The sequence below is a fragment of the Puma concolor genome, chromosome A2 (assembly GCF_028749965.1).
Source record: "Puma concolor isolate L17-30 chromosome A2, mPumCon1.1.hap2, whole genome shotgun sequence".
Classification (NCBI taxonomy): Eukaryota; Metazoa; Chordata; class Mammalia; order Carnivora; family Felidae; genus Puma; species Puma concolor.
The window spans coordinates 64,720,730-64,747,217 of NC_141668.1; the positions used below are offsets into that span (position 1 = coordinate 64,720,730).

Sequence of the window (26,488 nt, forward strand, 5' to 3'; positions counted from 1 at the left end):
TAGCTCTAAATAATTAAACAAAGCTTGTGTGTAACAGCTGAGAGAGTCCGACTGATAAACAGGTATGTTTCAGACCTAAGTTAGGCACTTTGAGGGAAAGGGAACCTGACTTCTGTCTCTAGGGAACAGAAAGAAATTAATCTCAAGCCACTTATTTATTTATTTATTTTTTTGGTATCACAGTTGGTCCCTACCCTCAGTGGTATATATTTACAAGGTAATTAGAACTTGGTAAGTGAAAAGGCACAAAGCCCAAACAGAAAATGGTATTGAAAATATAAGATGACAAAATGCAAAAGTCAATAATTTCCACTTGAAAACAATTTTAAATAAAATTCAAACAAAAAGTTGAAAATTTAAAAACGTTAACTGCTAGAGGCTTGATATCCATGTGATGTGCAAAGTGATTAAATTTTTAAAAAGCATAATATAGGTTTAATTTTTATATAGCCACCATCATTTAATAAGATTTCTTGGAGAATTTCTACCAAAGACACAATTTCCTCCTTGAAAACAGGCATAAAATGGGTAACATTGGGTGACCTGGGTACCAAAGAGTTGTGAAAAGTGTCTCCACAACTTGTTAGTCTGAAAAGCAACATTAAAAAAAAGTGGAGCATCAAAACACTTTATTTCAAAATCACTTGATGCCTGATCCTGTATGTAACTGGAACCATATTCACATTCTATAAGTTTCTGAATTTCAATTTCCCGTTTTATTTATTTTTATGAGCAACTTACTTTATTTTGAATCTGTACTTTATTTGACATTTATTTAAGCTGTATAAAAGCCATGCACAGTTTATTTACAATATTATACATTAACGATGTTTGAAGACTACACAAAAATTTCACAAAACTTACTTAGATGGAAAGACATGTGAAACAGGGAGCTTTCAAAAATTTTAGATTCAGAATTTTGCAAAGATTATTTTGGTTTCTAGTGTTCTGCAAGCACTGGATTGAAATAAGACTGACAAAAACGTGCAAATGAGTAGAATTTCAACAAATGAAAAACTACAAATGTTTAGCTAAAAGCTAAAATACCTTGAAATCCTACTATGTAGCAATGGGAATTTATAAAACAGAAAAAAAAAGGTTATTTTTAAAAAGTCTTTCATGAATAACAGGCTCTCAGTAATATTCTATAAAAACATTCAGAAATAAAGTTTCTCAAATTATGTCCATCATCAAAGTTAGGTTTTCAGTAGTGGCCGAAGCTGTGAATTGTAAATTATTTACTGTCCTACATGGGAAGTCTCAATTTCCCCCGCTAGGGAGAGGGGGAGAAGAAAATCAATTGGCAAATTTAGATTCAAGTAAAAGATCCTGGTACAGACAACATGAACACAGAGTGGATCGCTGCAGTAATGTTCGAGTCCACATACTTTTACTTGTACCCCTAAAATGGAAGGTGTAAACTTTAGTTTTCTTCAATTTAAGATCTCCTATCAGGAAGTAAGTACCTCATTCTTCAGAGTTCTAGAAAATATCGATAGGGATTTCTTCTTCTCCACTGGCATACCATTCAATTTTTACTGTTGTGGCTGAAGTACATTTAGATACTCAGACTGCCCCAACTGATAAGTTGTGTTCCTTCCACAATCAACATACTGGTATCTTTCCTGGGATATCTGTTCAGAGTGTCCAAAGTATGTTGTTGTCACAGTAACTCTAAAAAAGAAAAATTGGGAGACACAACAAAAAAAAAAAACTCAAACAGGGAGACACATTATTATTTACATAGAAGTTTTCTGAACTGAGAATACTTTCATATAGCAAAATTTTCTCCAGGGAGAGACTGATTAATGATAATATTGTGGACATGGGCCACTCAGGGAATATTTGTCCAACAGATAGCATAAATGCTGATTTAGCAAGCCTACTCCAATAATTATACACAAGAAATACCATGTTTTCAGAACATTTATCATTACTTAAAAATACGTAAGTTCATTTCACTTTTAAAAACAAAATTCTCTCATCACAGGAAAATTCTTTCATTCTTTCATCACATTTTGCGCCATTAGCTGATGGTCCAAAAACCAAACCTATAACCTACAATGTCTTAATGGCCCAGAATAACACCCAATTTGCACATTAGTAACAGTACTTATTACTGTGAAGGACTATTTACCATAGATAACAGAACAATGGATGCTGAGCTCTGTCCTCTTTTTCATCCCAACACCTGCCATCTTCCTGTGTTCTTGCAAGGTCTAGATTCACTCTTCAGCAGCCATGTGATCCTTCACTACTTCTCCGAGCTCCAATTTCCTCATTCTTAAAGTTGGATAATATTTACTCATCTCATCGCACTCTTTTAAGGCTTCAAACCCGACTGAACTGATACTTATAAAGGTGTTGTGTATGCTATAAGCCAAAGTTATAAATCTAAAGTTTAAAAAAGAAATATTTCTTTCAAAAAAAATTCATACTTACTGCATCATGAGTACGATATTATGTACTTTGATTGATATCAGTGTACAAAAATCACTGTTAAAAAGAAAAAAACAATGTGAGTAAACGTGGCTATGATATTATAATTTAAAATCACTTAATTATGATTCCTTTCCCTATGTTAAAACTAAAAGAGATATGATACAGAAGACATAAGTAAGCATTTATTGATGGAACATTTTCTGCACCTAATAATGATAAAGATTTTCATGACTTTTTATTCTAAAAACAGACATGTTTTACTACAGCAATTGTAGAGTTGTTGCACACTGGCTACAAATTACTGCTACTTTTTATTCATCTTTGAAATTGTAGTAAACAGTTTGTTAGAAATTCTGTATCAGCCTGATACTATAAAAGATGATAAAAAATCTTTTTTTTTTTTTTTTACTTAAGAGTTAATAATCACTTAGACCCAATGTAAAAGCTTTAGAAATTCAATAAGAGAACATTACACAATACTAGCATTTTTAGTTCTGCGATACTAAAGTCAACAAATACTAAAATGTGTGAGACTATGGTTCTTATAGTAAATAAAGTGACATGGTGTGCTGAATGGGAAAATTATGCAGCCAAGAATTCTTTATCCAGCAAGGCTGTCATTCAGAATACAAGGAGAAAAAAAGAGTTTCCCAGACAAACAAAAGTAAAGAAGTTTGTGACTACTAAACCAGCCGTGCAAAGAAGAGGGACTGGGGGCAAGGCAGTGAAGAATAAAAAGGACCAGAGAACATCACCAGAAACACCAACTCTACAGGTAACACAATGGCACTAAATTTATGTTTCAATAATCACTCTGAATGTAAATGGTCTAAATGCTCCAATCAAAAGACATAGGGTATCAGAACGGGTATAAAAAAACAAACAACCCACACACAAAAACAAGACCCATCTACATGCTGCCTACACAAGACTCATTTTAGACCTAAGACACCTGTAGATTGAAAGTGAGGGGATGGAGGGGCGCCTGGGTGGCTCAGTCGGTTAAGCGTCCGACTTCAACCAGGTCACGATCTCGCGGTCCGGGAGTTCGAGCCCCGCGTCAGGCTCTGGGCTGATGGCTCAGAGCCTGGAGCCTGTTTCCGATTCTGTGTCTCCCTCTCTCTCTGCCCCTCCCCCGTTCATGCTCTGTCTCTCACTGTCCCAAAAATAAATAAACGTTGAAAAAAAAAAAAATTTAAAAAAAAAAAAAAAGAAAGTGAGGGGATGGAGGGGCGCCTGGGTGGCTCAGTCGGTTAAGCGTCCGACTTTGGCTCAGGTCACGATCTCACGGTCCGTGAGTTCGAGCCCTGTGTCAGGCTCTAGGCTGATGGCTCAGAGCCTGGAGCCTGCTTCCCATTCTGTGTCTCCCTCTCTCTGTGTCCCTCCCCCATTCATATTCTGTCTCTCTCTGTCTCAAAAATAAATAAACGTTAAAAAAAAAAATTAAAAAAAAAAAAGTGAGGGGATGGAGAACTATCTGCCATGCTAATGGACATCAAAAGAAAGCCAGAGTAGCCATACTTATATCAGACAAACAAGATTTTAAAACAAAGACTATAACAAAAGATGAAGAAGGCATTCTATCATAATTCAGAGGTCTATCCATCAAGAAGATCTAACGACTGTAAATATTTATGCCCCCAACCTGAAACACCCAAATATATAAATCAATAATGATAAACGTGAAGAAACCTACTGATAATAAAACCATAATAATAAAAGTTTAATACTCCGCTTACAGCAAATCAACAAGGAAACAATGTCTTTGATAAAATGGACAGGATGAACTTAACAAATATATTCAGAATATTTCATCTTAAAGCAACAGAATAGACATTCTTCTCGAGTGCTCATGGAACATTCTCCAGAATAGATCATATACCGTGTCACAAATCAGTCAGGTCCAAAAAGATCAAGACCATGCCATGCATATTTTCAGATCACAACACTTTGAAACTTGAAGTCAACCACAAGAAAAAATTTAGAAAGTCCTCAAATACGTGGTGGTTAAAGAACATCCTACCAAAGAATGAATGCATTAACCATAAAATTAAAGAAGAAATAAAAAAATACAAGGAAGCAAATGAAAATGAAAACATGACAGACCAGAACCTTTGGGATGCAGCAAAGGCAGTCCTAAGAGGGAAGTATATTGCAATAAAGAATTAACAGGTGCCTGAGTGGCTCAGTCGGTTAAGCATCTGACTTCGGCTCAGGTCACGATCTCATGGTTTGTGAGTTTGAGCCCCGTGTTGGGCTCCGTGCTGATAGCTCAAAGCCTGGAGCCTGCTTCAGATTCTGTGTCTCCCCCTCTCTCTGTCCCTCCCATGCTCATGCTCTGTCTCTCAATAATAAATAAACGTTAAAAAAATTAAAACAAAAAAGGGTCTACTTCAAGAAGAAAAGTCTCCAAATACACAACCTAACCTTACACCTAGAGGAGCTAGAGAAGAACCAGCAAATAAGGCCTAAAGCTAGCACAAGAAAGGACATAATACAGAAAAAAACAATATAGAAACAGCAACAAAAAACGTGTAACAGATCAATGAAACTAAATTAATGGTTCTTTGAAAGAATAAACAAAATTGATAACCCCCTAGCTGGACTTATCAAAAAGAAAAGAGAGGACCCAAATAGAAAAAAATCACAAATGCAAGAGGAGAAATTACAACCAATACCAGAGAAATACAAACAATTATAAGAGAATACTACATAAAATTATATGCCAACAAACTGGGCAATCTAGAAGAAATGGACAAATTCCTAAAAATTCACAAACTACCAAAACTGAAACAGGAAGAAATAGGAAATTTGAAGAGATGCGTAATCAGCAAAGAAAATGAATCAGTTATCAAAAATTTCCCAATAGGGGCGCCTTGGTAGCTCAGTCGGTTAAGCATCAGACTTTGGCACAGGTCATGATCTCATAGCTCTCTGTGCTGACAGTTCAGAACCTGGAGCTTGCTTCAGATTCTGTGTCTCCCTCTCTCTGCCCCTCCCCCACTGACACTGTCTCTCCCTCTCTCTCAAAAATAAAAAAACAGGGGCGCCTGGGTGGCGCAGTCGGTTAAGCGTCCGACTTCAGCCAGGTCACGATCTCACAGTCCGTGAGTTCGAGCCCCGCGTCAGGCTCTGGGCTGATGGCTCAGAGCCTGGAGCCTGTTTCCGATTCTGTGTCTCCCTCTCTCTCTGCCCCTCCCCCGTTCATGCTCTGTCTCTCTCTGTCCCAAAAATAAATAAACGTTGAAAAAAATAAAAAAAAAATTAAATAAAAAAAAAATTAAAAAAAATAAAAAAACAATAAAAAAAAATTTTTTTTATATCTCCCAACAAATAACAGCCATGGGCCAGATGCCTTCTCAGGGGAATTCTACCAGTCATTTAAAGAAGAGTTGACACCTATTCTTTTCAAATTGTTCCAAAAAATAGGATGGAAGGAAAGCTTCCAAACTCATTCTATGAAGACAGTATTACCTTGATTCTAAAACCAGACAAAGACCCCACTAAAAAGGAGAATTACAGGCCAATATCCTTGATGAAACTGGATGTAAAACTTCTCAACAAGATCCTAGCAAATAGAATCCAACAGAATATACATTAGAAGAATTATTCACCATGATCACGTGGAATTTATTCCTGGGCTTGAGGGCTGGTTCAATATTCGCAAATCAATCAACATGATACACATTAATAAAAGAATAAGAACCATATATCCTCTCAATAGATGCAGAAAAAATATTTGACAAAATACAGCATCCTTTCTTGATAAAAACCCTCAAGAAAATAGGGATAGTAGGAACATACTCCATCATAATAAAGGCCATATATGAAAGAGCTACAGCTAATATCATCCTCAATGGGAAAAGACTGAGATCTTTCCCCCTAAGGTCAGGAACACGACAGGGATGTCCACACTCACCACTGTTGTTCAACATAGTACTGAAAGTCCTAGCCTCAGCAATCAGAAAACAAAAATAAATAGAAGCCATACAAATGGCAAGAAAGAAGTCAAATTTTCACTCTGCAGATGACATGACACTCTACGTGGAAAATTTGAAAGAGTCCATCAAAACACTACTAGATTTCAGGGTGCCTGGGTGGCTCAGTCAGTTGAGCATCTGACTTTGGCTCAGGTCAGGATCTCACAGTTTGTGAGTTCGAGCCCCGCATCGGGCTCTGTGCTGACAGCTCAGAGCCTGGAGCCTGTTTCAGGCTCTGTGTCTCCTTCTCTCTGCCCCTTCCCCGCTCATGCTCTGTCTCTCTCTGTCTCTCAAAAATGAATAAACATTAATAAACAACAACAACAAAAAATACTAAACTAAAAAAAAAAAAAAACACTGCTAGATTTCATACATGATTTCAGCAAAGTCACAGGATATAAAACCAACATAGAGAAATCGGTTGCATTTCTATACACCAATAATCCTTTGCAGAAAGAGAAATCAAGGAATTGATCCCATTAACAACTGTACCAAAATCAGTAAGATACATAGGAATAAACATAACCAAAGAGGTAAAAGATCTGTATGCTGAAAACTATAGAAAGGTTATGAAAGAAATTGTAGAACTCACAGGGAAAAGGAAAAACATTCCATGTTCATGAACTAGAAGAACAAACATTGTTAAAATGTCAATACTACCCAAAGCAATCTACACATTCAATGCAATCCCTATCAAAATAACACAAGCATTCTTCACAGAGCTAGAGCCAACAATTCTAAAATTTTTATGAAACCAGAAAAGGTCCTGAATAGTCAGAGCAATCCTGAAAAAGAAAACCAAAGCTGGAGGCATCACAATTCTGGACTTGAAGCTGTATCACAAAGCTGTAATCATCATGACAGTATGGCACTGGCACAGAAACACATAGGTCAATGGAACAGAATAGAGAACCCAGAAATGGACCCCAAAATGTATGGCCATAATCTTCAACAAAGCAGGAAAGAATATCCAATGGAAAAAAGACAGTCTCTTCAGCAAATGGTGTTGAGAAAACTGGACAGGGACATGCAAAAGAATGAAATTGGAGCACGTTCTTACCCTGTATACAAAAATAAACTCAAAATGGATGAAAGACCTAAATGTAAGACAGGAAACCATTAGAACCATTCAGGAGAAAACAGCAACCTCTCTGACCTTGGCCAGAGCAACTTCCTACTAGACATGTCTTTGGAAGCAAGGGCAACAAAAGCAAAAATGAACTATTGGGACCCCATCAAGATAAAAGGCTTCTGCACGGCAAAAGAAACAATCCACAAAACTAAAAGGCAGCCTACAGAATGGGAGAAGATATATGCAAATGACATATCAGATAAAGGATTAATATCCAAAATCTATAAAGAATTTATCAAACTCACCACCCAAAAAATAAATAATCCACTGAGGAAATGGGCAAAAGACATGAATAGACACTTTTCCAAAGAAGACATACAGATGGCTAAGAGACACATGAAAAAATGCTCAACATCACTCATCATCAGGGAAATACAAATCAAAACCACCATGAGATATCACGTCACACCTGTCAGATTAGCTAAATGAACAACTCCAGAAACAACAGATGTTGGTGAGGATGTGGAGAAAGGGGAATACTTCTGCACCATTGGTGGGAATGCAAACTGGTGCAGCCACTCTGGAAAACAGTACAGAGGTTCCTCCAAAAATTAAAAATAGATACCCTACGACTCAGTAATTGGCACGACTCAGTATTTATCCAAAGGATACAAAAATGCTGATTCAAAGAGACACATGCACCACAATGTTTAGAGCAGTGCTATCAACAATAGCCAAATTATGGAAAGAGCCCAAATGTCCATCAATTGATAAATGGATGAAGAAGATATGTGTGTGTGTTGTGCGCGTTGGGGGGGGTGTGGTGTGTGTGCATACATCTGTACACACACGTACACACACACACACACACATATATATAATGTACACATACACACATACATACAATGGAATATTAGTGATCAAGAAAGAATGAAATCTTGCCATATATTATGCTAAATGAAATAAGTCAGAGAAAGACAAACATGATTTCACTCATATGTGGATTATAAGAAACAGATGAAGATAGGGGAAGGGAAGGAAAAATAAGATAACAGAGAAGGAAGCAAACCATAACAGACTCTTAAATAAAGAAAACAAACTGAGGGTTGCTGGAGGGGAGGTCAGTGGGAGGGATGGGCTAAACAGGTGATAGGCATTAAGGAAGGCACCTGTTGGAATAAGCAGTGGGTGTTATAAGTAAGTGGTCAATCGCTGGATTCTACCCCTGAAACCAATATTACACTATATGTTAACTAACTTGAGTTTAAATAAAAATAAATAATTTTTAAAAAGGTGACAAGGTGTATTTGACCTTAATGATGAAAAATAAGAAAAAAATGAATATTAAGGGTATAGACACATACTACACATAAATATTATGCATGTTGACGAGAGAGAAGACAATAGAGATGATCAGAGGCCAGAAGTATTCCAAATGTGATTTCCTGACTGCTAAGATTGTGGGAAATTAAAAAGATATCTATACACTCTATTCTTGATATTTTATAATTTAACGAGAGAACATTATTCAAATATCAAAACTTACTACATATAACTCATTTCTTCTGCTATGATAGTAGGTACCGTATAATCGATCTGAAAGACAAAAAGTGAAAATAAGACAACTAGAAAGAGGAGCAAAGCATCAAAGATTTCAGACATGTTTCGCAATTTCAAAGAGTTAGAAATCTCTCCTTTTGCATGGCTGAGTCTAAGACTTTCTCTTATACGTGCAAAGAACACATGTCAAGTTTGTGAGGAAATCCTCCCCCTCCCTCAGATTAATATGATATAGAAAGTCAAAAGTCATTGAACTCCTCCAAAGTATTTTATGATGGAAACTTACTTGTTTCATATCCAGTGGGCCAATATTGGTTATGTTGTTTAAGCGAGCCTTTCCAATAACAGTTTTTGAAAACTGAACTTGTGCAGTGATATTTTCAACTTCGACAGAATAATAGTTATTGTTTGTTATATTTAGTGTGTTCTGTAAAAGAAAAGGCAAAAAATGTATAAGCATAACAAATATGTATCCAAAATCAATTTAAAAAAATGACTTCAGAGGTGCCTGGGTGGCTTAGTCCATTAAGCATCCAACTTCAGCTCAGGTCACCATCTCAGTTTGTGGGTTTGGGCCCCACATCAGGCTCTGTGAGGACAGCTCAAAGCCTGGGGCTTGCTTCGGATTCTGTGTCTCCCTCTCTCTCTGCCCCTCCCCCACTCATGCTCTGTGTCTCTCTCTCAAAAATAAACTTAAAAAAAATGACTTCAGCTGTGGCCACACTTCAGTTATTAGGGGGAAGAAAAATATTGCCAAAAATATCAAAGGATATTAAATAAGCTAATTATTTGGTTTTATGATGAATACTATGTACATAATATGCCGACAATAAGCACACAATTAAAAATTAACAGGTCTACGGGGCGCCTGGGTGGCTCAGTCAGTTAAGCATCTGACTTTGGCTTAGGTCATGATCTCACGGTTCCTGAGTTCAAGCCCCGCATCAAGCTCTGTACTGACAGCTTGAAGCCTGGAGCCTGCTTCAGATTCTGTGTCTCCCTCTCTCTCTCCTTCTCCCCTGCTTGTGCTCTCTCTCTCAAAAATAAATAAATGTGAAAAAAAATTTAAAAAATAAACAACAGGCCCAGAAAATGTACATTATAGGAATATAGAAAATGTTAGAAAATGTATTTATGGCCTTAGAAAAATTCTATAAAAATAATTTTTAAATTTCATCTGAATTTCTACTAAATGTTAATATATAAATATCTTCACAGACTATATTAGTAATGTATTTCCTATTCTATCAGGTACAAAAATGACCATTTAAAATGTTAAACAGTACTTCATATAAACTCTTTTGTCTAAAAGAAATTGGTATTTTAACTTATACATGAGTAGAGATTTCTACTGGGTCACTTTGGAGAAGAAATGGGATAGATTCAAGTCTATTTGTTGGAAAGAAATTGAGCTACATCATTTCTGTACTTAACAGCAGGGGCAATTTCCACAATTCTAATTCACAGTTATGTCAAATTATTTTAGAAAATGAGCAGTGGGAAAAAAATGTTAAATCAAGAAATAACAGATAACAAAACATCTAAAACAGTCATCACAAATGAAAATCAATAGTAACTAAATGATGAATGTTAAATATTCATAAGGCAGATTGTAATGGTTACCATTTATATACAAAGAGCCCTCACAAACTGAAAAGAAAACGACAAAATCTTTAGAGGTAAAAACAAACAAACAAAAAAAGTAAAGCATATGAATAAACAAATCAAAAGAGTACAAATATAATTGGCCAAGAAACACTTAAAAACCCTGAAATTCATTTAGAGTTAGGAATAAGCTAGTAAACTTAATATTCATTAAACTAGTAAAGCTTGTAGAAAGCAACAAATTCTATTCTTGGTAGGGATTTGAGCACAAGGGTCAATTTTTACATTACTGGGAAACGTGAAGCATTGCAGCCATTCTGGTAAGTAATCTAGCAATATCCATTAAAATAAAAATACATATATCCTTTGACCTAGCAATCCTACTTTTGAGCATTTATTCCAAAGAAATAAAAACATCATGATGTGAATGAGAATAGTGGCAAAAACAAAAAGAAAAGAAAGTGAATGACCATCCACAAAAATGATTAGTATTAAATTATTGCATGGAATATTACGCAGGCCATTAAAAAGAATGTAGTAAGTCTAAGCCAGAAATTCAGGAGAGATTTCTACAAGGTATTAACAAGTGAGAAAACCAACATGCGTAAAATATGTACAAAATATTCTTTTGAAAATAAATATTACTTTAAGAAAAGCTGACAATGTGAGCTTATAAATTAATATAAATATGGAGAAAGATGAAAAGATGCAATAAGGGATAAGTGGAAAGAAGAATCTTAGTAAAAAAGGATTAAAAAAAGAATGTACTAGTGACCAGCAATTACATGATCACATTTATGTATTAATTTAAATCATAGTTATAAATGTAGAGTTTTTCTTTTAATTTCCTAATATAGTAGAAATAATCTTTACCTAAATATACAAACGTTTTTATCTACTTGGCTCTTAATACCCATGTCAATTTAATTTCTAGACACTGCAGGAAAGAGATTGTTAATTTGAGGTCAATGGACCTTCTGATACAGGCCAAAGAATGGGATTCAGAAGACTCTTGGAATCCTTTGTACATGCAAAATAATGTTGGTAGAGGTCTTTTTCTGAAGTGCCACAGCTTTCATGAGAACATTAAAAGGATCAATCATATATTGAAGGCTAGAAAGATGACAAAGATAAACATTAAGAAAGACAAAAAAAAAAAAGGACAAAAAGTTTAGTACTAACAGACATATTGTTACTGAGAGCAGTGAGAATCCACTTAATTTGTAAGTCAAGAGAGCACAAGCATAAGCTTTCAAATAATGATTTAAAAAAAAAATTTTTTTTTTTAATGTTTGTTTATTTTTTGAGAGAGAGAGAGAGACAGAGTGTGAGCGGTGGAGAGGCAGAGAGAGCGAGAGATACACACAGAATCGGAAGCAGGCTCCCAGCTCTGAGCTGTCAGCACAGACAGCAGAGTTTTCCTGGACAGTAAAACACTATGGATATTTCCCCATATACTAATTTATAAGAGAAATCAAACAGGCACTTGTACCTTATCTTTAGACACAATACAGGAATAGTCTGTTAAAACGGTAAAAATTGTATTTCACCATATATAAGGAAAAGAAAATGTTACCTTTATAACATTTATAGAATCAACCTACTTTTAACACTTTGCAAGAAGCTATTCAAAGGCTGAAAAGTAAACGGACTATAAATATTCTTTTGTCAACAACAGTTTAGTTTATTTACCATTTTAAAGGCAACTTCAGGGGCGCCTGGGTGGCGCAGTCGGTTAAGCGTCCGACTTCAGCCAGGTCACGATCTCATGGTCCATGAGTTCGAGCCCCGCGTCAGGCTCTGGGCTGATGGCTCAGAGCCTGGAGCCTGTTTCCGATTCTGTGTCTCCCTCTCTCTCTGCCCCTACCCCGTTCATGCTCTGTCTCTCTCTCTGTCCCAAAAATAAATAAACGTTGAAAAAAAAAAAAAATTTAAAAAAATAAAGGCAACTTCAAATGCTAAATGATTCTGTATACACAATCACCAGTACTTACTATTTGCCATTTTCGGCACAACCAGAAATGATAGAAATCATCAACAGCAGATATACAGAAAGCAAACTGACCAGTGTCACATTTAATATTCTCTCAGAGGGACAAAAGTGTACTTAATATAATAAAGGAATGTAATCAAATATTTTAATGTAATTTTGTACTTACCGTGATATTTAAATATACTGTACGCTTTTGAACATCATAACTGACGTATGCTGATTTTACGCCAATGTATTTCACGTCAATAGAGCGAGGGAAAAGGAAAAACACAGCCAATCCAGAAAGGAGCAGACAGACAAACACAGAAGCCATCACATACAGCTTTCTGAAAACAAAAATGAGAGTAAGAAAATACATGTGCATCAAAAATTACATAATGAAACATTTAGAGAAGATATTTTCAACTTGAATTTTTCCCCTATTATACCAGCAGGAAAAGATGTATAATTTTACCATTTTTTTTATATTATAAAAGTAATTAGTAGTGTTGGGTCTGGTCTATAAAGTGTTAAAATGTTCTCCTTAAAAGATGTATGTACCTTTTTGGAGACTGGGATTTCAGGATTACTGAAGGCAGAATATTAACTACAGTCATTCCTAAACCAGGCTGCACACTAGAATTAATTAAGCTGGAGAACTTTATAAAAACATGGATTTCAAGAGTCCCTTATCTCCCTTCTGAATTTAGCAGAGCAGAATTTTCACGTGAGTTTTTCACGTGGTTTTGCACGTGATTCCCAAAGTGACTGCTCATCAGAACCACCTATGAAGCCCTTAAAAGCATAATGACATTACCACAAGCCTCATGAATCTCACTAAGTCTCACTAAGACTTTTTGAGTCTCCTCATCCCAAAGTATTTATGTACTCAGTTTTTAAAATATTGTTTACATTAATCAACTCTGTTTTGATGATGCTATTAAGCTGTTTCTTGAAAATCAAGAAAGGGGATAATAATATGCAGATATAAGACAAGAAAAAAAAAAACAAAACAAAAAACTTTCCATGCCTTTCCTAGTCTTCTAACTCTCCTTGACAGGTATCTCTTCCATCTCCCGCTCTTTATTTCCAATCTCCAGAGATAAAAATTGCCTCTATCTTCAATTTTATCCTCAAAATAGGGTTTCAAAGTAAAATTTTCCTGGTTTCTCCAAAAAACAGCTCTCAGCTCAAAGCCCACAGCACCTTTTATTTTTTTTAAAAACTAGGTCTTTTATATTACTTAATCTTTTCTTTATGTTCTAGTCATTAAATAAATACTCATTTTATCCTTTCTCCTACTTTGTCTTCCTCACCAATTCCCAAATCCCTTAATAGACGTAATCTTTGCCTGCCCCACAACTGCTATTTCAAATGACTCTTGCACATGTTTTATGTTTCTGAGTATTTTGTCTAAGAAAAGAGAACAAAATGGTTTAAAAAAAAATAATAAAACAAAGATTCGCTAAGTCACTACCACTAGGCCCACACTACTGTTCTGAGCAAACAAAGACGTTCCCACTCACTCACTCTAGATTTCCTCGAAATGAGTAGGGTGATGATCACTACTACATCACCTACTGAATAGTTTAGCACACATTTATAGTACCTACTCTACACCAAACCCCTAAAAAAGGTATAAAAAAAGAGTTCAAAAATCATGACTAAAAAAATCTGAACTTTGTTGAATTTTCTTCTATTTTAGTGTTGTTATTTTTAATTAGTGCTAGATGAGCCCGCCGTAATCTATTTAGGGTTTAGGGCCTATAAATCAGCTCCGGGTGTTAATATATGATCAATGTCCTAAATTACTCTGCACCCCAAGTTTACAGCCATGAATCTGATGGGATAAACATTCCACATAGTATTTCCTACCAAATTGAAAAACTGGCTAGTACACTGATGAAGACTATAGATGTCTATTATAAAATTCACCAGTCATCATTTTTCTTATGGCTCTAGGGACAGTAATGAATCCTAGGAGGTATAGAACTGATAAAGCTATAAAGATCATGTGGCTTATTTGGACTCAAGTTACATTTCTACTTTTGCCATTTCCTACTTGCAACACTTTCGGCAATTTGCTTTTTTTCTCCACTCTAAAATGTGTAGATTTGTTTTCAGGATTAAATGATACAGCTAAAATATGCAGACAAAAGCAATTAATAAATATAATTTCCTAACTACCTCATCACAACTCCCCCAACTTAAAGAACCACAGTTGTTCGTAAAATATTATAGTTTCACTAAAAAATGAGTCATTGTTTTTTCATCGCACATCTGAAACTCCTAAAAATTCTTAAGGGGCTTCCTACGTTTTTCAGATTTCTTAGCTTACTAATGGTGTGGACCTTGCTACTTTCTCAAGCTTCATCTCTACCACTTTCCAACAGCAGCATTTACTTTAGGCAAACATCTGAATGCCAGCCTGTTACTCTCATCTATGCACATACTGTTCCTTCTTTTGAAACGGTCTACCTCAACTTTTTCTACTTTTCTAAGATTCAGCTAATGCTTCATCTTCTTTGGAGCCTTCCCTAATTCCATAAAATAATTTAGATTCTACCATACTCTGCTCTCATAGTACTCTGGAAATACCTCTAACAGGTAAGACAAAGGTACTGTAATCACAAGCTTACATGTCTATCTCCTCGATAAATTCATAATTCCCTTATACCAAAGATACTTTTGAACAATTTGTATCCCAGGCCTTAGAACAGTGACTGATTTCACAGGTACTCAATAGGTGTCTAGGATGCCGTCCAATAGTATTTTTCTCTTCATATTTCATTCTGAATACTTACTATTGCTATGTATTTAAATTCACTCCTTTTTCCTGAAGTGTCTAATTTGTTGTTAACTCTTCCCATGTAGTTTTCATCTTATTCAGATATTGTAGTTTTCATTTCTAAACATTCTATTTGGATCTTTTTAAAATATCTTCCATGTCTATTCTTAAGCCCCATCTCTTGAAACTACAGAATATAGTTAAAGTAAGTATTTCACTGTCCTTGTCAAATGCTTTCTTCTATGCCATTTATTGGTCTGTTTCTATAAATGGTCTTTCCTATTATGGGCTCTATTTTTCATCTTCTTTTCACGCTTGGTAATTTTTAATTGGATGACAGACTCATATATTTTACCATGTTGAATGCAGGATAATTTGGAATTCCTACATATACATTCTTGAGCTCTGTACTGGGATATAGTTGAGTTTCTTGAAAAGAATTTAAACCTTTTGACGTTTGCTTTTAGGTCTTGTTGAGCATGAGTACTGCAGCTTTTAATCTAGGGCTAATTCTTTCTGTTACTGTGGAAATAACCTTCTGAGTACTCCACCCGATTCCCTCTGAATTATGAGATTTTCCACACTGATTGGTGGAAACTATCCCTGGTCCTATATAAGCGTTAGGGACTGCTCCCTCTGTTTTGTTTTGTATGTTTCTTCTTTCAGCCTCAGGGGCTTTCTTCACACATATACACTGATCAGTACTCAGCTAGACACTCACAGAGTACCCAGTGGTAACTCTCTATCCTCTGGTACTTTGCCCTACTAACTGTGGTCTTGGCCTCCGAGATTCCCAGGACCATCTATCTCCTCAGTTTAGGGGTACTGCTAAGCTCTGCCTGCACTCTTTCCATTGTACTGTGATCTGATATCTTTTCCTAGACAGTAAAGTGGTACAATCATAGGGTTTACGTCATTAGCTTTCCCTTTCTCAGATATCACTGGCCTGTACTGGCTGATGTCCACTGTCTAAAAATATTGTTTCATTTATCTGTCCAGTTTTTTAGTTGTTTCAGACATAAGAATAAACCTAGTCCCTATGATTCCATCTTTGGTTGGAAATGAAAAAAACAAATTTATTTGATTTTGTACTTGTATCACTTTGTTTTTAGGCTAAGAATCTTATTCCCTAATGACATTAGTACATAATTACTTATCTGCTTTACATAAAGAAGTTTCAAAATTACACTAACATTACTCCTAACAATGCAGCTACTGAGTACAGTTTAAGCTTTTGTTGGTAGTTATCTTTGTCATTTAGAACACATCTTCCTAGACACTGACACTCAAAGTGCAATGTTTTCAAGTCACTTAAAGTGATTCTTTCATCTGCAGTCATGCCAACAACCAGATATACAGTTAGAATCATTTGTTTCAGTTTGTTTCAATTTTTAGCACTTTTTAAATTTTACTTCCAATTTCCAAACTTTTAAATTCTATTTAAAAAAAATGTACATGGTTGTAAAGTTCAAACAATATAAATATATACACATACACACAGAGATCTCACGTGTTTACCTGTTCCCTCTTCCAAGTTCCTTCCCAAATTCTGAGTAATCAATTGTATTAGTCTTAGGTTTATCATTCCATTGTTTCTCTCTCCTTCTCTGTATGCATGTGTGTGTTTTCAGATAAAACCGTACTCTAGATATGAACTGTAGTGAAATACAGAGTTCTTCCTTTTCCATGTTATCATTGCATAGATGTAGCGTGACTTATTCTACCCGAATCCTATTATTGGACATTTATATTACTTCTAGTCCTTTGCTATTATAAAACACTGGCACAGTGGATAAAAACCTTACTTTATTTGACAATTATCCTCAGGAAAACATTTTCAAAGTAGAATTCCTGAGCGAAAGGGTAAATGTGTTATGTAATTTTGCTAGATAACATCAAATTCCCTTTCACCAAGGTATGGATGTGCTCATTTCACACAGTGTTGCCAACAAAACACACTGTCAAAATTTGGAGCCTGGCTGATCTGATAGATAAAAAATGGTATTTCAATGTTTTAATCTGTATTTCTTTTATGATCAAGACTGAACATCTTTTCACATGTTTAAAGGACATCTGCATTTCTTTCTTGTGGATGAGCTGTTCATATCTTACTTTTTGTTTGGTGGTGGCCTTTTCCTCTCAAATTGTGAAACTCCTTATAGTGTAAGGATATTGGCCATATGTTTGCGGTAACGTGCAGACATCGCTTCCCAGTTTGCCATTTATATTCTGGCTTCAACTAAGGTTTTGTTTTCAACCTGTAAAAGTTAACCTATACTTTGTCAAATTAATTAATCTTTTCTTTCCTCACTGGATTTTGAATCATACTTAGAGGTTTTTTTTCATCCTAAGATTATAAAGGAATTAAGCCTAATTTCTTGAATATGCATAACCATCTACATAATTTATAATAAAGGGTCACATTGACTTTTTAAAATTTTTGGTTCATCTTCTTTCCAATGATACATATTTAAATATGCTGCTCTACTGATTACTTGTTTGGAGCACTGTGGTCAAGAAGCATGCCAATCTGATTTTCTGTCCCTTATAAATTGATCCTTTTGCCTGGGATTTTTCAAAGGGTTTTTCTGTTTTGTTTTGTTTTTTTACCATCAAAGTCCAGTACTTTCACTAGGATGGGTAGCACACAATTTAAAATCATGGCGTGTCTTCTCAGTATGTAGGTTCATGACTTGTTTTACCTCAGGGAAGTGTTCTCAAATTGAGTATTTAGTATTTGTTCAGTTTGATTCCTTTGGTTTTTCTACAGGGGCTTCAATTACATGTTTGTTCAATCTTCTTTCCTTGTGTTCTATACCATTTTACCTTAAATACTTTTCATTAATGTGTCTGTGTTTTCATTTACTCCTTTGTACGTTCTATATCCTTTGCCATACTTTCCATGGTATCTGTTTGCACTATGTTCTTTCAGTCTTGTCTTCATATCTGAAATTATTTTTTTCTAATTCTTTCAGGGGTTCATAGTCTTATTTCACGTCCTCATATTGTTTAGTCATCTCATTTCTGAGCTTTTCAATTTCTGACTCATGCTGTTCTGTCATAGCTTCTATAGGTTTCTTAAGTTACAGTTTTCATCTGTTTTTCTGATATGTTTCCATGATCTGTTAACATTTTATTTCAGTTCACTTTCTTCTTCTTTCTTTTTAACTGACTTTGTGTGACACTTCACTGCAATATTTTTTGTTGCTCGTGTTTAAATGAGATGTTTTTGTACATTTCACAGAAGCTTTCCATTTTCGTGAAGATGGGCCAGGGTGGCTTTCCTGAACTCCATCCTCTGTTGTAATAAAGTTGTTGTGTTTTTTTTTTTTAAGATGGCCTGTATGTATGTCCGCTTCTATGGTTCTGAGATTCTCTCTAGTTTTTGAAACTTTCCTCCTTTTCCCCTATTCTTTCCCTGTACAAAATGGATCTAATCCCCAGTAGGCTTTTCCTTAGGATATGTCTGTCCTTTTGCAAGAGTTTTTGGTGAGTTTTCCTAAGGTCTTTGAGGGCTCAAGGTGGTCTAGTTCCTTCTGATCTTCTCAAATCCCCTTAGTGAATCTCTGTGGCCTCTGTGTACCTTTTCTGCCCTCTCTCCAAGGTACAGGAAGTGGAGGCCTCCCAGGTTATTTTTTGACAGGTTACTCCCATAAGTATTTGCTGGAAGTGGGATCCTCTTCTTTTTGGGTACTATGTATCAGAGCATTTGCTTGGTATATCAGGGCTCTTAGGACCTTCTGCAATTCTTCTTGTTTCTCTTCACAAATTCCCCACAGCTGCTAACACTTTCTGATCCTTGCTCTGTCTTCATTCTAGGGTGAGTAGGAGAACCTTAACACTCATTTTTGATGAAAATGTTTGTGTATCCTACTGCTATTCTAGGTTTGTCTGTTTTAGTAAATAGATTTTTGAGGAAATTCAGATGCTATGCTGCTTTGAAGACCTTACCCCAACCAGGAATCTTTTTTTTTTTTTAAATAATACAAAACATCTGATGGCATAATTTAACAACCTGATGACATTTTTCATTTTAATAGTGTTAAACTAGAGTAATTACACATAATTCAAAAAGCAAAGAATACAAAAAAATTTGCTATTTTCTTATCACTTACGTCCTTCTTGGCCTTAATCTCTGATCACTATATGGAATCAATGCCACAAGCTGGTTTTCTTGCCCTAAAAGTAAAAGTACATTTAGAAATTTATTAACACTATTAATTAAAATATAGTAGATTTCTATCTAAGTGTGGTTTAGAAAGATCAGACTACAACCCAGCTCTCATCTCATTACTTTAGTAAACTGCTCTCAAATCTTCAAAAATTATCAAGTAGACATTGAGTTCTAAAAGAGGTAATTTATATTTCAGAGCTTGATGTCTAGACAAAATAATACAAAGAATGAGAAAGAGTAATCTTTTTACTGAAAAAAATCTAAAAAGTCCCAGCTTTCAGAAGATCTGAATTCACCAAGACTTCCTTCAACTGTGTATTTTCCACTTAGATTCTGATTTGGGTATCTGGATAAGGGCAGAAGAAATAGCGCTACCTTGCTGTCCTGAAATCACTATAACTACAGAGGTTCCTACACTATATTCTTGAAAATCAAAAGTGACACACAGAAAGTCTCATGCTTCAAGAGCTTATACAAAATGAGCCTTCCACAACTCATTTAGGCCACACATTGTCTGCATTATGTGACTCCAAAATCCATCCTTTATTTCCTGGGTTGGGCTATATCCAGATTTAACAGATAAGTAGATCTTTAATACGCCAATTTTTCCAATCTTATCAGAACTAGGCTGTTTGTAATAACTCTTAAAGCACTAGAGTCACATTCTCTCTTTTTTTTTTAATGATTATTTATTTTTGAGAGACAGAAAAAGACAGAGTGTGAGCAGGGGAGGGGCAGAGAGAGACGGAGACACAGAATCCGAAGCAGGCTCCAGGCTCTGAGCTGTCAGCACAGAGCCCGACGCAGGGCTTGAACTCAGGAGCCGTGAGATCACAACCTGAGCCGAGTCGGACGCTTAACTAGCTGAGCCACCCAGGCGCCCCATAGTCAAATTCTCTTTTAAAGCTTCCTGTAATGCTTCCATTATTCCTCCCTGCCCCTTCCACAACTCTCTCCTCATTTACACTACCTCCCCACACCACATTTAAATATATATTACATACACATATTTTTTTCTGTGTGTACACATATCCCGTCTTTTTTGGTGATGTTCATTTGGCTAAACTACAATCCTGCTTAAAAGTAACCTTTTAGCTCCTACGGTGATATCCATACAGCTAAATATTAGCAGAGAAAAACATACAACTATGCTCACTGGCTTCATTTAGATCACTAATCACAAGTGGCCTTTAATGTCAGTCATCATACATTACCCAGGTCACACTCTTAATCTGACTCTCCAAAACCACAATTTCACACTTCAACTTTGTTTTCAAATCTCCAATAGCTCCTTCCCTATCCTCACTCTTAGCTCATCATGTGACAAAACAGAACTTCCACAAGCTCCCACCACCACGTCTATGCACCTACCTGTCTCTGTGTCCATACACTCTACATTCTCTCCTATTACAAAGAGTAAACTACAGGTGCTCCTCTGTAAGAGCAGCCCCCTGCTCTTGTGTACTACATCTAATAATTCTCCCATCTCCTGCGCTATCACCTTTTTTCCTCTATGTATCATTCTCATCAGCATACAAATTATTCACTCCATCTTTTTTTTTTTTTTTTTCAACGTTTATTTATTTTTGGGACAGAGAGAGACAGAGCATGAACGGGGGAGGGGCAGAGAGAGAGGGAGACACAGAATCGGAAACAGGCTCCAGGCTCTGAGCCATCAGCCCAGAGCCCGACGCGGGGCTCGAACCCACGGACCGCGAGATCGTGACCTGGCTGAAGTCGGACGCTTAACCGACTGCGCCACCCAGGCGCCCCCACTCCATCTTTTAAAAACTCCCTTTCCTGACTCAGAGCCCCCCTCCCGCTACCGTCTCTATTCTTTGCTTATATATATAGTAAAACTCCTCAAAAATACTACTTTCTTACTACATAACTTCACTCCTCCTATTCACTATTGATCCCACGCTATACGTGCTATATGCAACCTGCCACAGCTGCCCTTTTAAAGGTATCCAGTGGTCTCTATCCACATCACCAAATCCAATGGTCAGTTCTCACTCCTTACATTACCCGATCTATCAGTAGCATCTAACAGTTGTACACTCTCTCCTCCTTGGTACACTTTCCGCATTTATTTCCAGGACACCACAGATACAACGGAATTTCCTCCTTCTACTCTAGCTGCTTTTTCATTGTCTTTGCTAAATCTTCCTCCTGTCACTGAGTTTGAAATGTTGAAATGTCCCAAGGTTCAGCATTAGGGTCTCTTTTTTTTCCATTCACACTGATAAGCTTGGTGCTCTCATCCAACTCAGCTTTAAGTACCACCTGTATTATGATGACTCCAGCCAAGGCCTTGCATTTGAATTCCAGACAATTATAACTAAGTCCCTACTAAATAGGTCCACTTAGATGTCAAATATGCATCTCCACACTTACATCTCTAAAACAGAACTCCTGATCTCTCCCTGGATATACACACTCAAACCTTCTTTTCTCCATTTTAATTAACAGCTACACCATTCTTCCAGCTATTCAGACAAAAATACCTTCAGAGTCATCCTTGACTTTCTACTATCCACAATCCACTTCCAGGCTGCCAAAAAAGCCAAGTGGTTATACCTCAAAATCATAACCCGATTGCCAGAATGGTCCTTTTTTTTTTTTTTTTCCTGTCTTAGCCTAAGGCACTAATCCCTTCACCTACAAAAATCCTTTTATTCTGTATCAGGTACTTATCCCTGCAATGCTAAAGCCATCACATTGAAAGGCCAACTCATATGTAAACTTCCCCAATCTAATGCATTGCTTAGAAACTCTGGTATACCTAATGTGGACACTGCCCTTCCCTCATAGTTTCTCCAGGGTTACCTATCAACTTCAACCAGGCAGAAAATGAGGATGGCACAAAGTATTTTCATGATTTCTACTGTCGCCACTTCTACTAAAGTTTGTGTAGGCTACAAACAACACATGAAGATTACTCCCTTCTGAATTTCCCTATGATATGCCACCAACTGATCCCCCCCACCCCCCCGTATGACCCATCTTCATTTACCAACCCTTTTCATGTAGTTCCTCTTAAAAATAACTAATTAGGGCATGACTGGCTTGCTTTTATTCTTTACATCGTGAACTAAAAATATTAGGTCACCAAATTACTTAAATTGTTCCTAGTGCCCAACGTGATTATGACCAAATAGGACTAAAAATTTTCAGTCAAAAGACACTGCATATCTAGTATCACAAGGGGGAAAGAAAACAATACTAGATGTAGAGGGGTGGTTTTCATTACTGCTTTGTAAACCTGAATGTGTTTATGGGTTTTTTAAATGTTTATGTTTGTCTCTTTGTGTCCGTTTAACTGAAGATAACTGATACACAGTTTTAACTTTAATCCTACAAGTTTTTAAAACACAAAGGGCTGTGCTTTGATCTATGGGTTTGCTATCATTACAAATTCATTACAAATCCAGTGCAAATGCCTGGAATAACTCTTTAAAGGAAAAATAACACAGTAACACATACCCCTAGGAATTCTTCCTGTTCCTTGACAAGTGGGACAAGTGACACTATCTCTTCCTGTAAATTCCACATACGGAAACTGAGAGACATCTCCACCTCTTCCATCTTCATTATGGACTTCATTATTAACCAGTCCATTCCTCATATTTTCAGTTGATGTGACTCCATCATAAGCATCTTCTTTATTTGAATGCAAAGGCAAATGAGAAAAAGACTTTCCCATGTCTAAAGAAAAAGAAATATCTTACGATAAAATCAGGGTAAAAGTACGTACACTCAAGAACATTATGGGATTTTTATACCAATATAATTAACACAGAGCAAACTTCAAGGGAATATTCAAATTACTTTTTGGATTAGAATTATATTTAATCAGGGTAACAGTTGAAACAAGGGAGCCAAGAGTCCAAAGTGTTTTTTTCTAACAAATTATTATAAAATGGTATCATATCAGACTCATGATGAGAATGGGCTCTCAAACATTAAAATTGCACATAAGTTTGCACTTTTTAAGGTTCTCTGAAAAGAAAGCGGTCTTCACTAGAATACAACAAAAACATATTGTACCTTTAAACCAATTAGCACGAAAGGCTAAAGTTGCTTTAGGCAGATTATGACTGTTATTATATTGGATTACTAGGTAAGTTTGAAAGAAGACTTTAACCACCTCTTGTTCCTCCTCAGTCTGTACTTTCTAGGTGCTTAAATTCTTCTTTCCAGCTTATCTCTTCTCAGGCAAAAGACCCTGAGGGCCAAGCATCCTGTGATGGTAAGCAAAACACGCCCTTCAAGCAATAAGGGCTTTCCAGACCCCAAGACAATTATCGATCTGAACTTATTGGCTACCTGCACATACCCACCCACCTTTGTCCCACATTTTCCTTATATAAACTCAGAAGTATTTTTAGCACTTTGGAGACAATCTTTGTGACTTTAGTCACGGTCTTCCCATGCTGGCCTCACTGAAATAAATTCTTCTCTTGTTTCGCTACCACTTGTCTTTCTGCCTTTGGATATTGTTAGTGGTGAGTGGTTGAACCTCGTCAATTTGGGACCCTCGGAACCACGTGCTCTTGTACCCCTAAACAGTGGCTCCAAGTCAAAAGTAGTACTTTTCTGGGGCGCCTGGGTGGCTCAGTTGGTTAAGCATCTGACTTCGGCTCAGGTCAAGATCTCATGGTCCTTCAGTTTGAGCCCCAAGTCAGGCTCTGTGCTGCTGTCAGTTCAGAGCCTGGAGCCTGCATGGGATTCTGTGTCTCCTTCGTTCTCTGCCCCTCCCCCACTCACGCTCTGTCTCTCAAATAATGAATAAATGTTTAAAAAAATTTTTTTTTAATTTTTTAAAAAGTAGAAGTAGTACTTTTCAGCCTTTTAAAATTCATGCGCTTTTTGATAAATAAGATCCACAATCCTTCTCATTCTCACATTTCTAGCTTGAAACTTTTAAAGTTTCAACAAAAACTCAAAACCAAATCCCGCATTTGTCTTTCATTCAACAGTTGATGAAATTTCAAAATTACATTGAAACTAATATCCCAAGATATTTAACAGAATTCATCAATACAAAGCAACATTTAGAACACTTAATTTCAAAACTTTAGGGTGACAGTATCAAAAATAACTTGGGTAAAATTTAAATTTACATTTAACATAAACTTAAAACCAAGTAAGAATAAGTGGTAGTGCCTACATATATACCATACCTATACACAATCACCTCTGCAGGTACGTAATGCAAGAGTACTGCAGTTGAGTCATACAATTTTCAGGATGAAATGAACTTAAAAGTCATATAATCCAATCTGCTGACATTCTCAGGGAAAATTAATAAAAAGGGAAAGCAGAATTACAAATAACGTTTCTGCTCTTTCCAAATTTGACCATTTATCTTTTATCAGTTCCTACAAATGTATTATTATAGACATTCATACAAAGAGATAAGCATGTCTTTTAGAAATTCTTATTGATTTGAGTAAGGAAAACTGACACTCAGTAATTCAAGTTATAGTATAATATGGAGAAAAGTTTACTTTTAATACTGGCATGCCACCCACATCCTGGGATCATTCAAACATAGTATATACAGCAGGATAAAAAATATTCACAACCAGATCAATTTAAAATTGTAGAAAGATGAAGGTGCTTATTTTCACTATTTTACTATTTTAAAAAATCTATGTACACATTATCCATGTAAGCTGAAAAACATACATGATCTATAACGTCCACAAATGCATCATCTTCTCTTGGCTTGTCTCAGTGACATTAAACCCAGGCCAAACCAATTTGCCAGTCACAGGTGGTTCAGGGGTGAATTAACATCACTATCTCCACACACTGACCTTGGGACCTGTCTGGAATATCAGTTGAGCAGGGATCAGGGGCCTCAGCAGTGTGGCCACCGAGCCATCCTTTCTGGGATCTTAGCACAACAGGAGTGTTAAGATGTATCCCAAAGAATCCTTTGGGGGAAGGGGGCTGGGCGGACAGGGAGGCACAGAGGGCAAGATCAAGTGGCTCTCAGTCTGGACTTGTTTTCTTTCTGTATCTAACAGTTGTCTTGATGAGTCTGCCTCTGACAAGTGTTTATTTCAGCAACGCTAACTGACAAGCATCAGACTTAGGCACTAGGTATCCCCGCCCTCCCTACTGGATATTCCTCCCATCAAACAGTATTTAGCCACTTCTATTCCTAAAAACCCATTGGTTTATGAAGAGGTGCTACACCCCCCTTTCTTTTCCCTATATGCAATGTTTTCATCGCAATCTCTTACTGAAAACCCAACATGGATCTAAGACTTAGCAGAGAGAGGGGGGAAAAAGTACAGCATTCCATCCAATCTAAATGGGTCGTTTTCTTCTATGATAACGAAAGCCGGCACCTTTTGTAAGCTGCATAAACAAAACACAGCACACAGCCTACTCTGGAAAGGTTAAAGATAAGATCAAGGCAACCGTGCAAAAAAAAACTAAAGAAGAGCAAAAGCAGGGGGCACCTGGCCGCACAAGGTGTGGGAACCTGGAATCAACCCTAGGCAGGAGACTAGGTCCGGATAGGTGGTGACAAAACACCGCCATTATCCAACCCTGAGCGCCCCCTGGGTCGCTGGGCTGGGCTGGCTCCCCTGCGGCCTCCCCTGTTCTACCTCTTTCCTTCCGCTTGACTCTTTCCAGGACGCCTCCGCTGGGCTCTACTCCGAAAAAGGGACCGAGGGCCTGCGCGTTCAGATTACTCACCTGCACGCAGAGCGCTGCGCAGTCCCGAGCTGCTCCGGCGCGCACTGGCCAGGGAATAGGGTCACGGGGTCTGCAGTCCGGATCGCTGGGGCTGGGACTACAGGCCTACAAGCGGCGGCCGCTGATTCGGAGCGGGGGAGGGGCAGCAGAACGACGGCTTTGGCTGAGGCCTGGC

The 26,488-nt window shown here is 36.8% G+C and overlaps 1 protein-coding gene across 6 annotated transcripts; it reads right to left on the minus strand.

Moving 5' to 3' along the window:
• Positions 1-142: 142 nt before the first annotated feature.
• On the minus strand, positions 143-26,488 carry TMEM106B (transmembrane protein 106B). Of its 6 annotated transcripts, none has more exons than XM_086695251.1 (9): positions 26,314-26,488; positions 23,744-23,837; positions 23,080-23,301; positions 19,535-19,598; positions 12,819-12,978; positions 9,341-9,481; positions 9,041-9,090; positions 2,443-2,496; positions 143-1,674 (listed from the first exon to the last, which is right to left on the minus strand). In XM_086695251.1, exons 3-9 carry the CDS (start codon positions 23,297-23,299, stop codon positions 1,536-1,538), a joined length of 828 nt encoding a protein of 275 aa, XP_086551377.1. In that variant the 5' UTR covers positions 23,300-23,301; positions 23,744-23,837; positions 26,314-26,488; the 3' UTR covers positions 143-1,535. The 6 variants fall into 6 exon arrangements, with proteins under 6 accessions (XP_086551377.1, XP_086551360.1, XP_086551373.1 ...); XM_086695234.1 differs by lacking the exon at positions 23,744-23,837 and adding an exon at positions 24,780-24,881; XM_086695247.1 differs by lacking the exon at positions 26,314-26,488 and adding an exon at positions 24,780-24,881.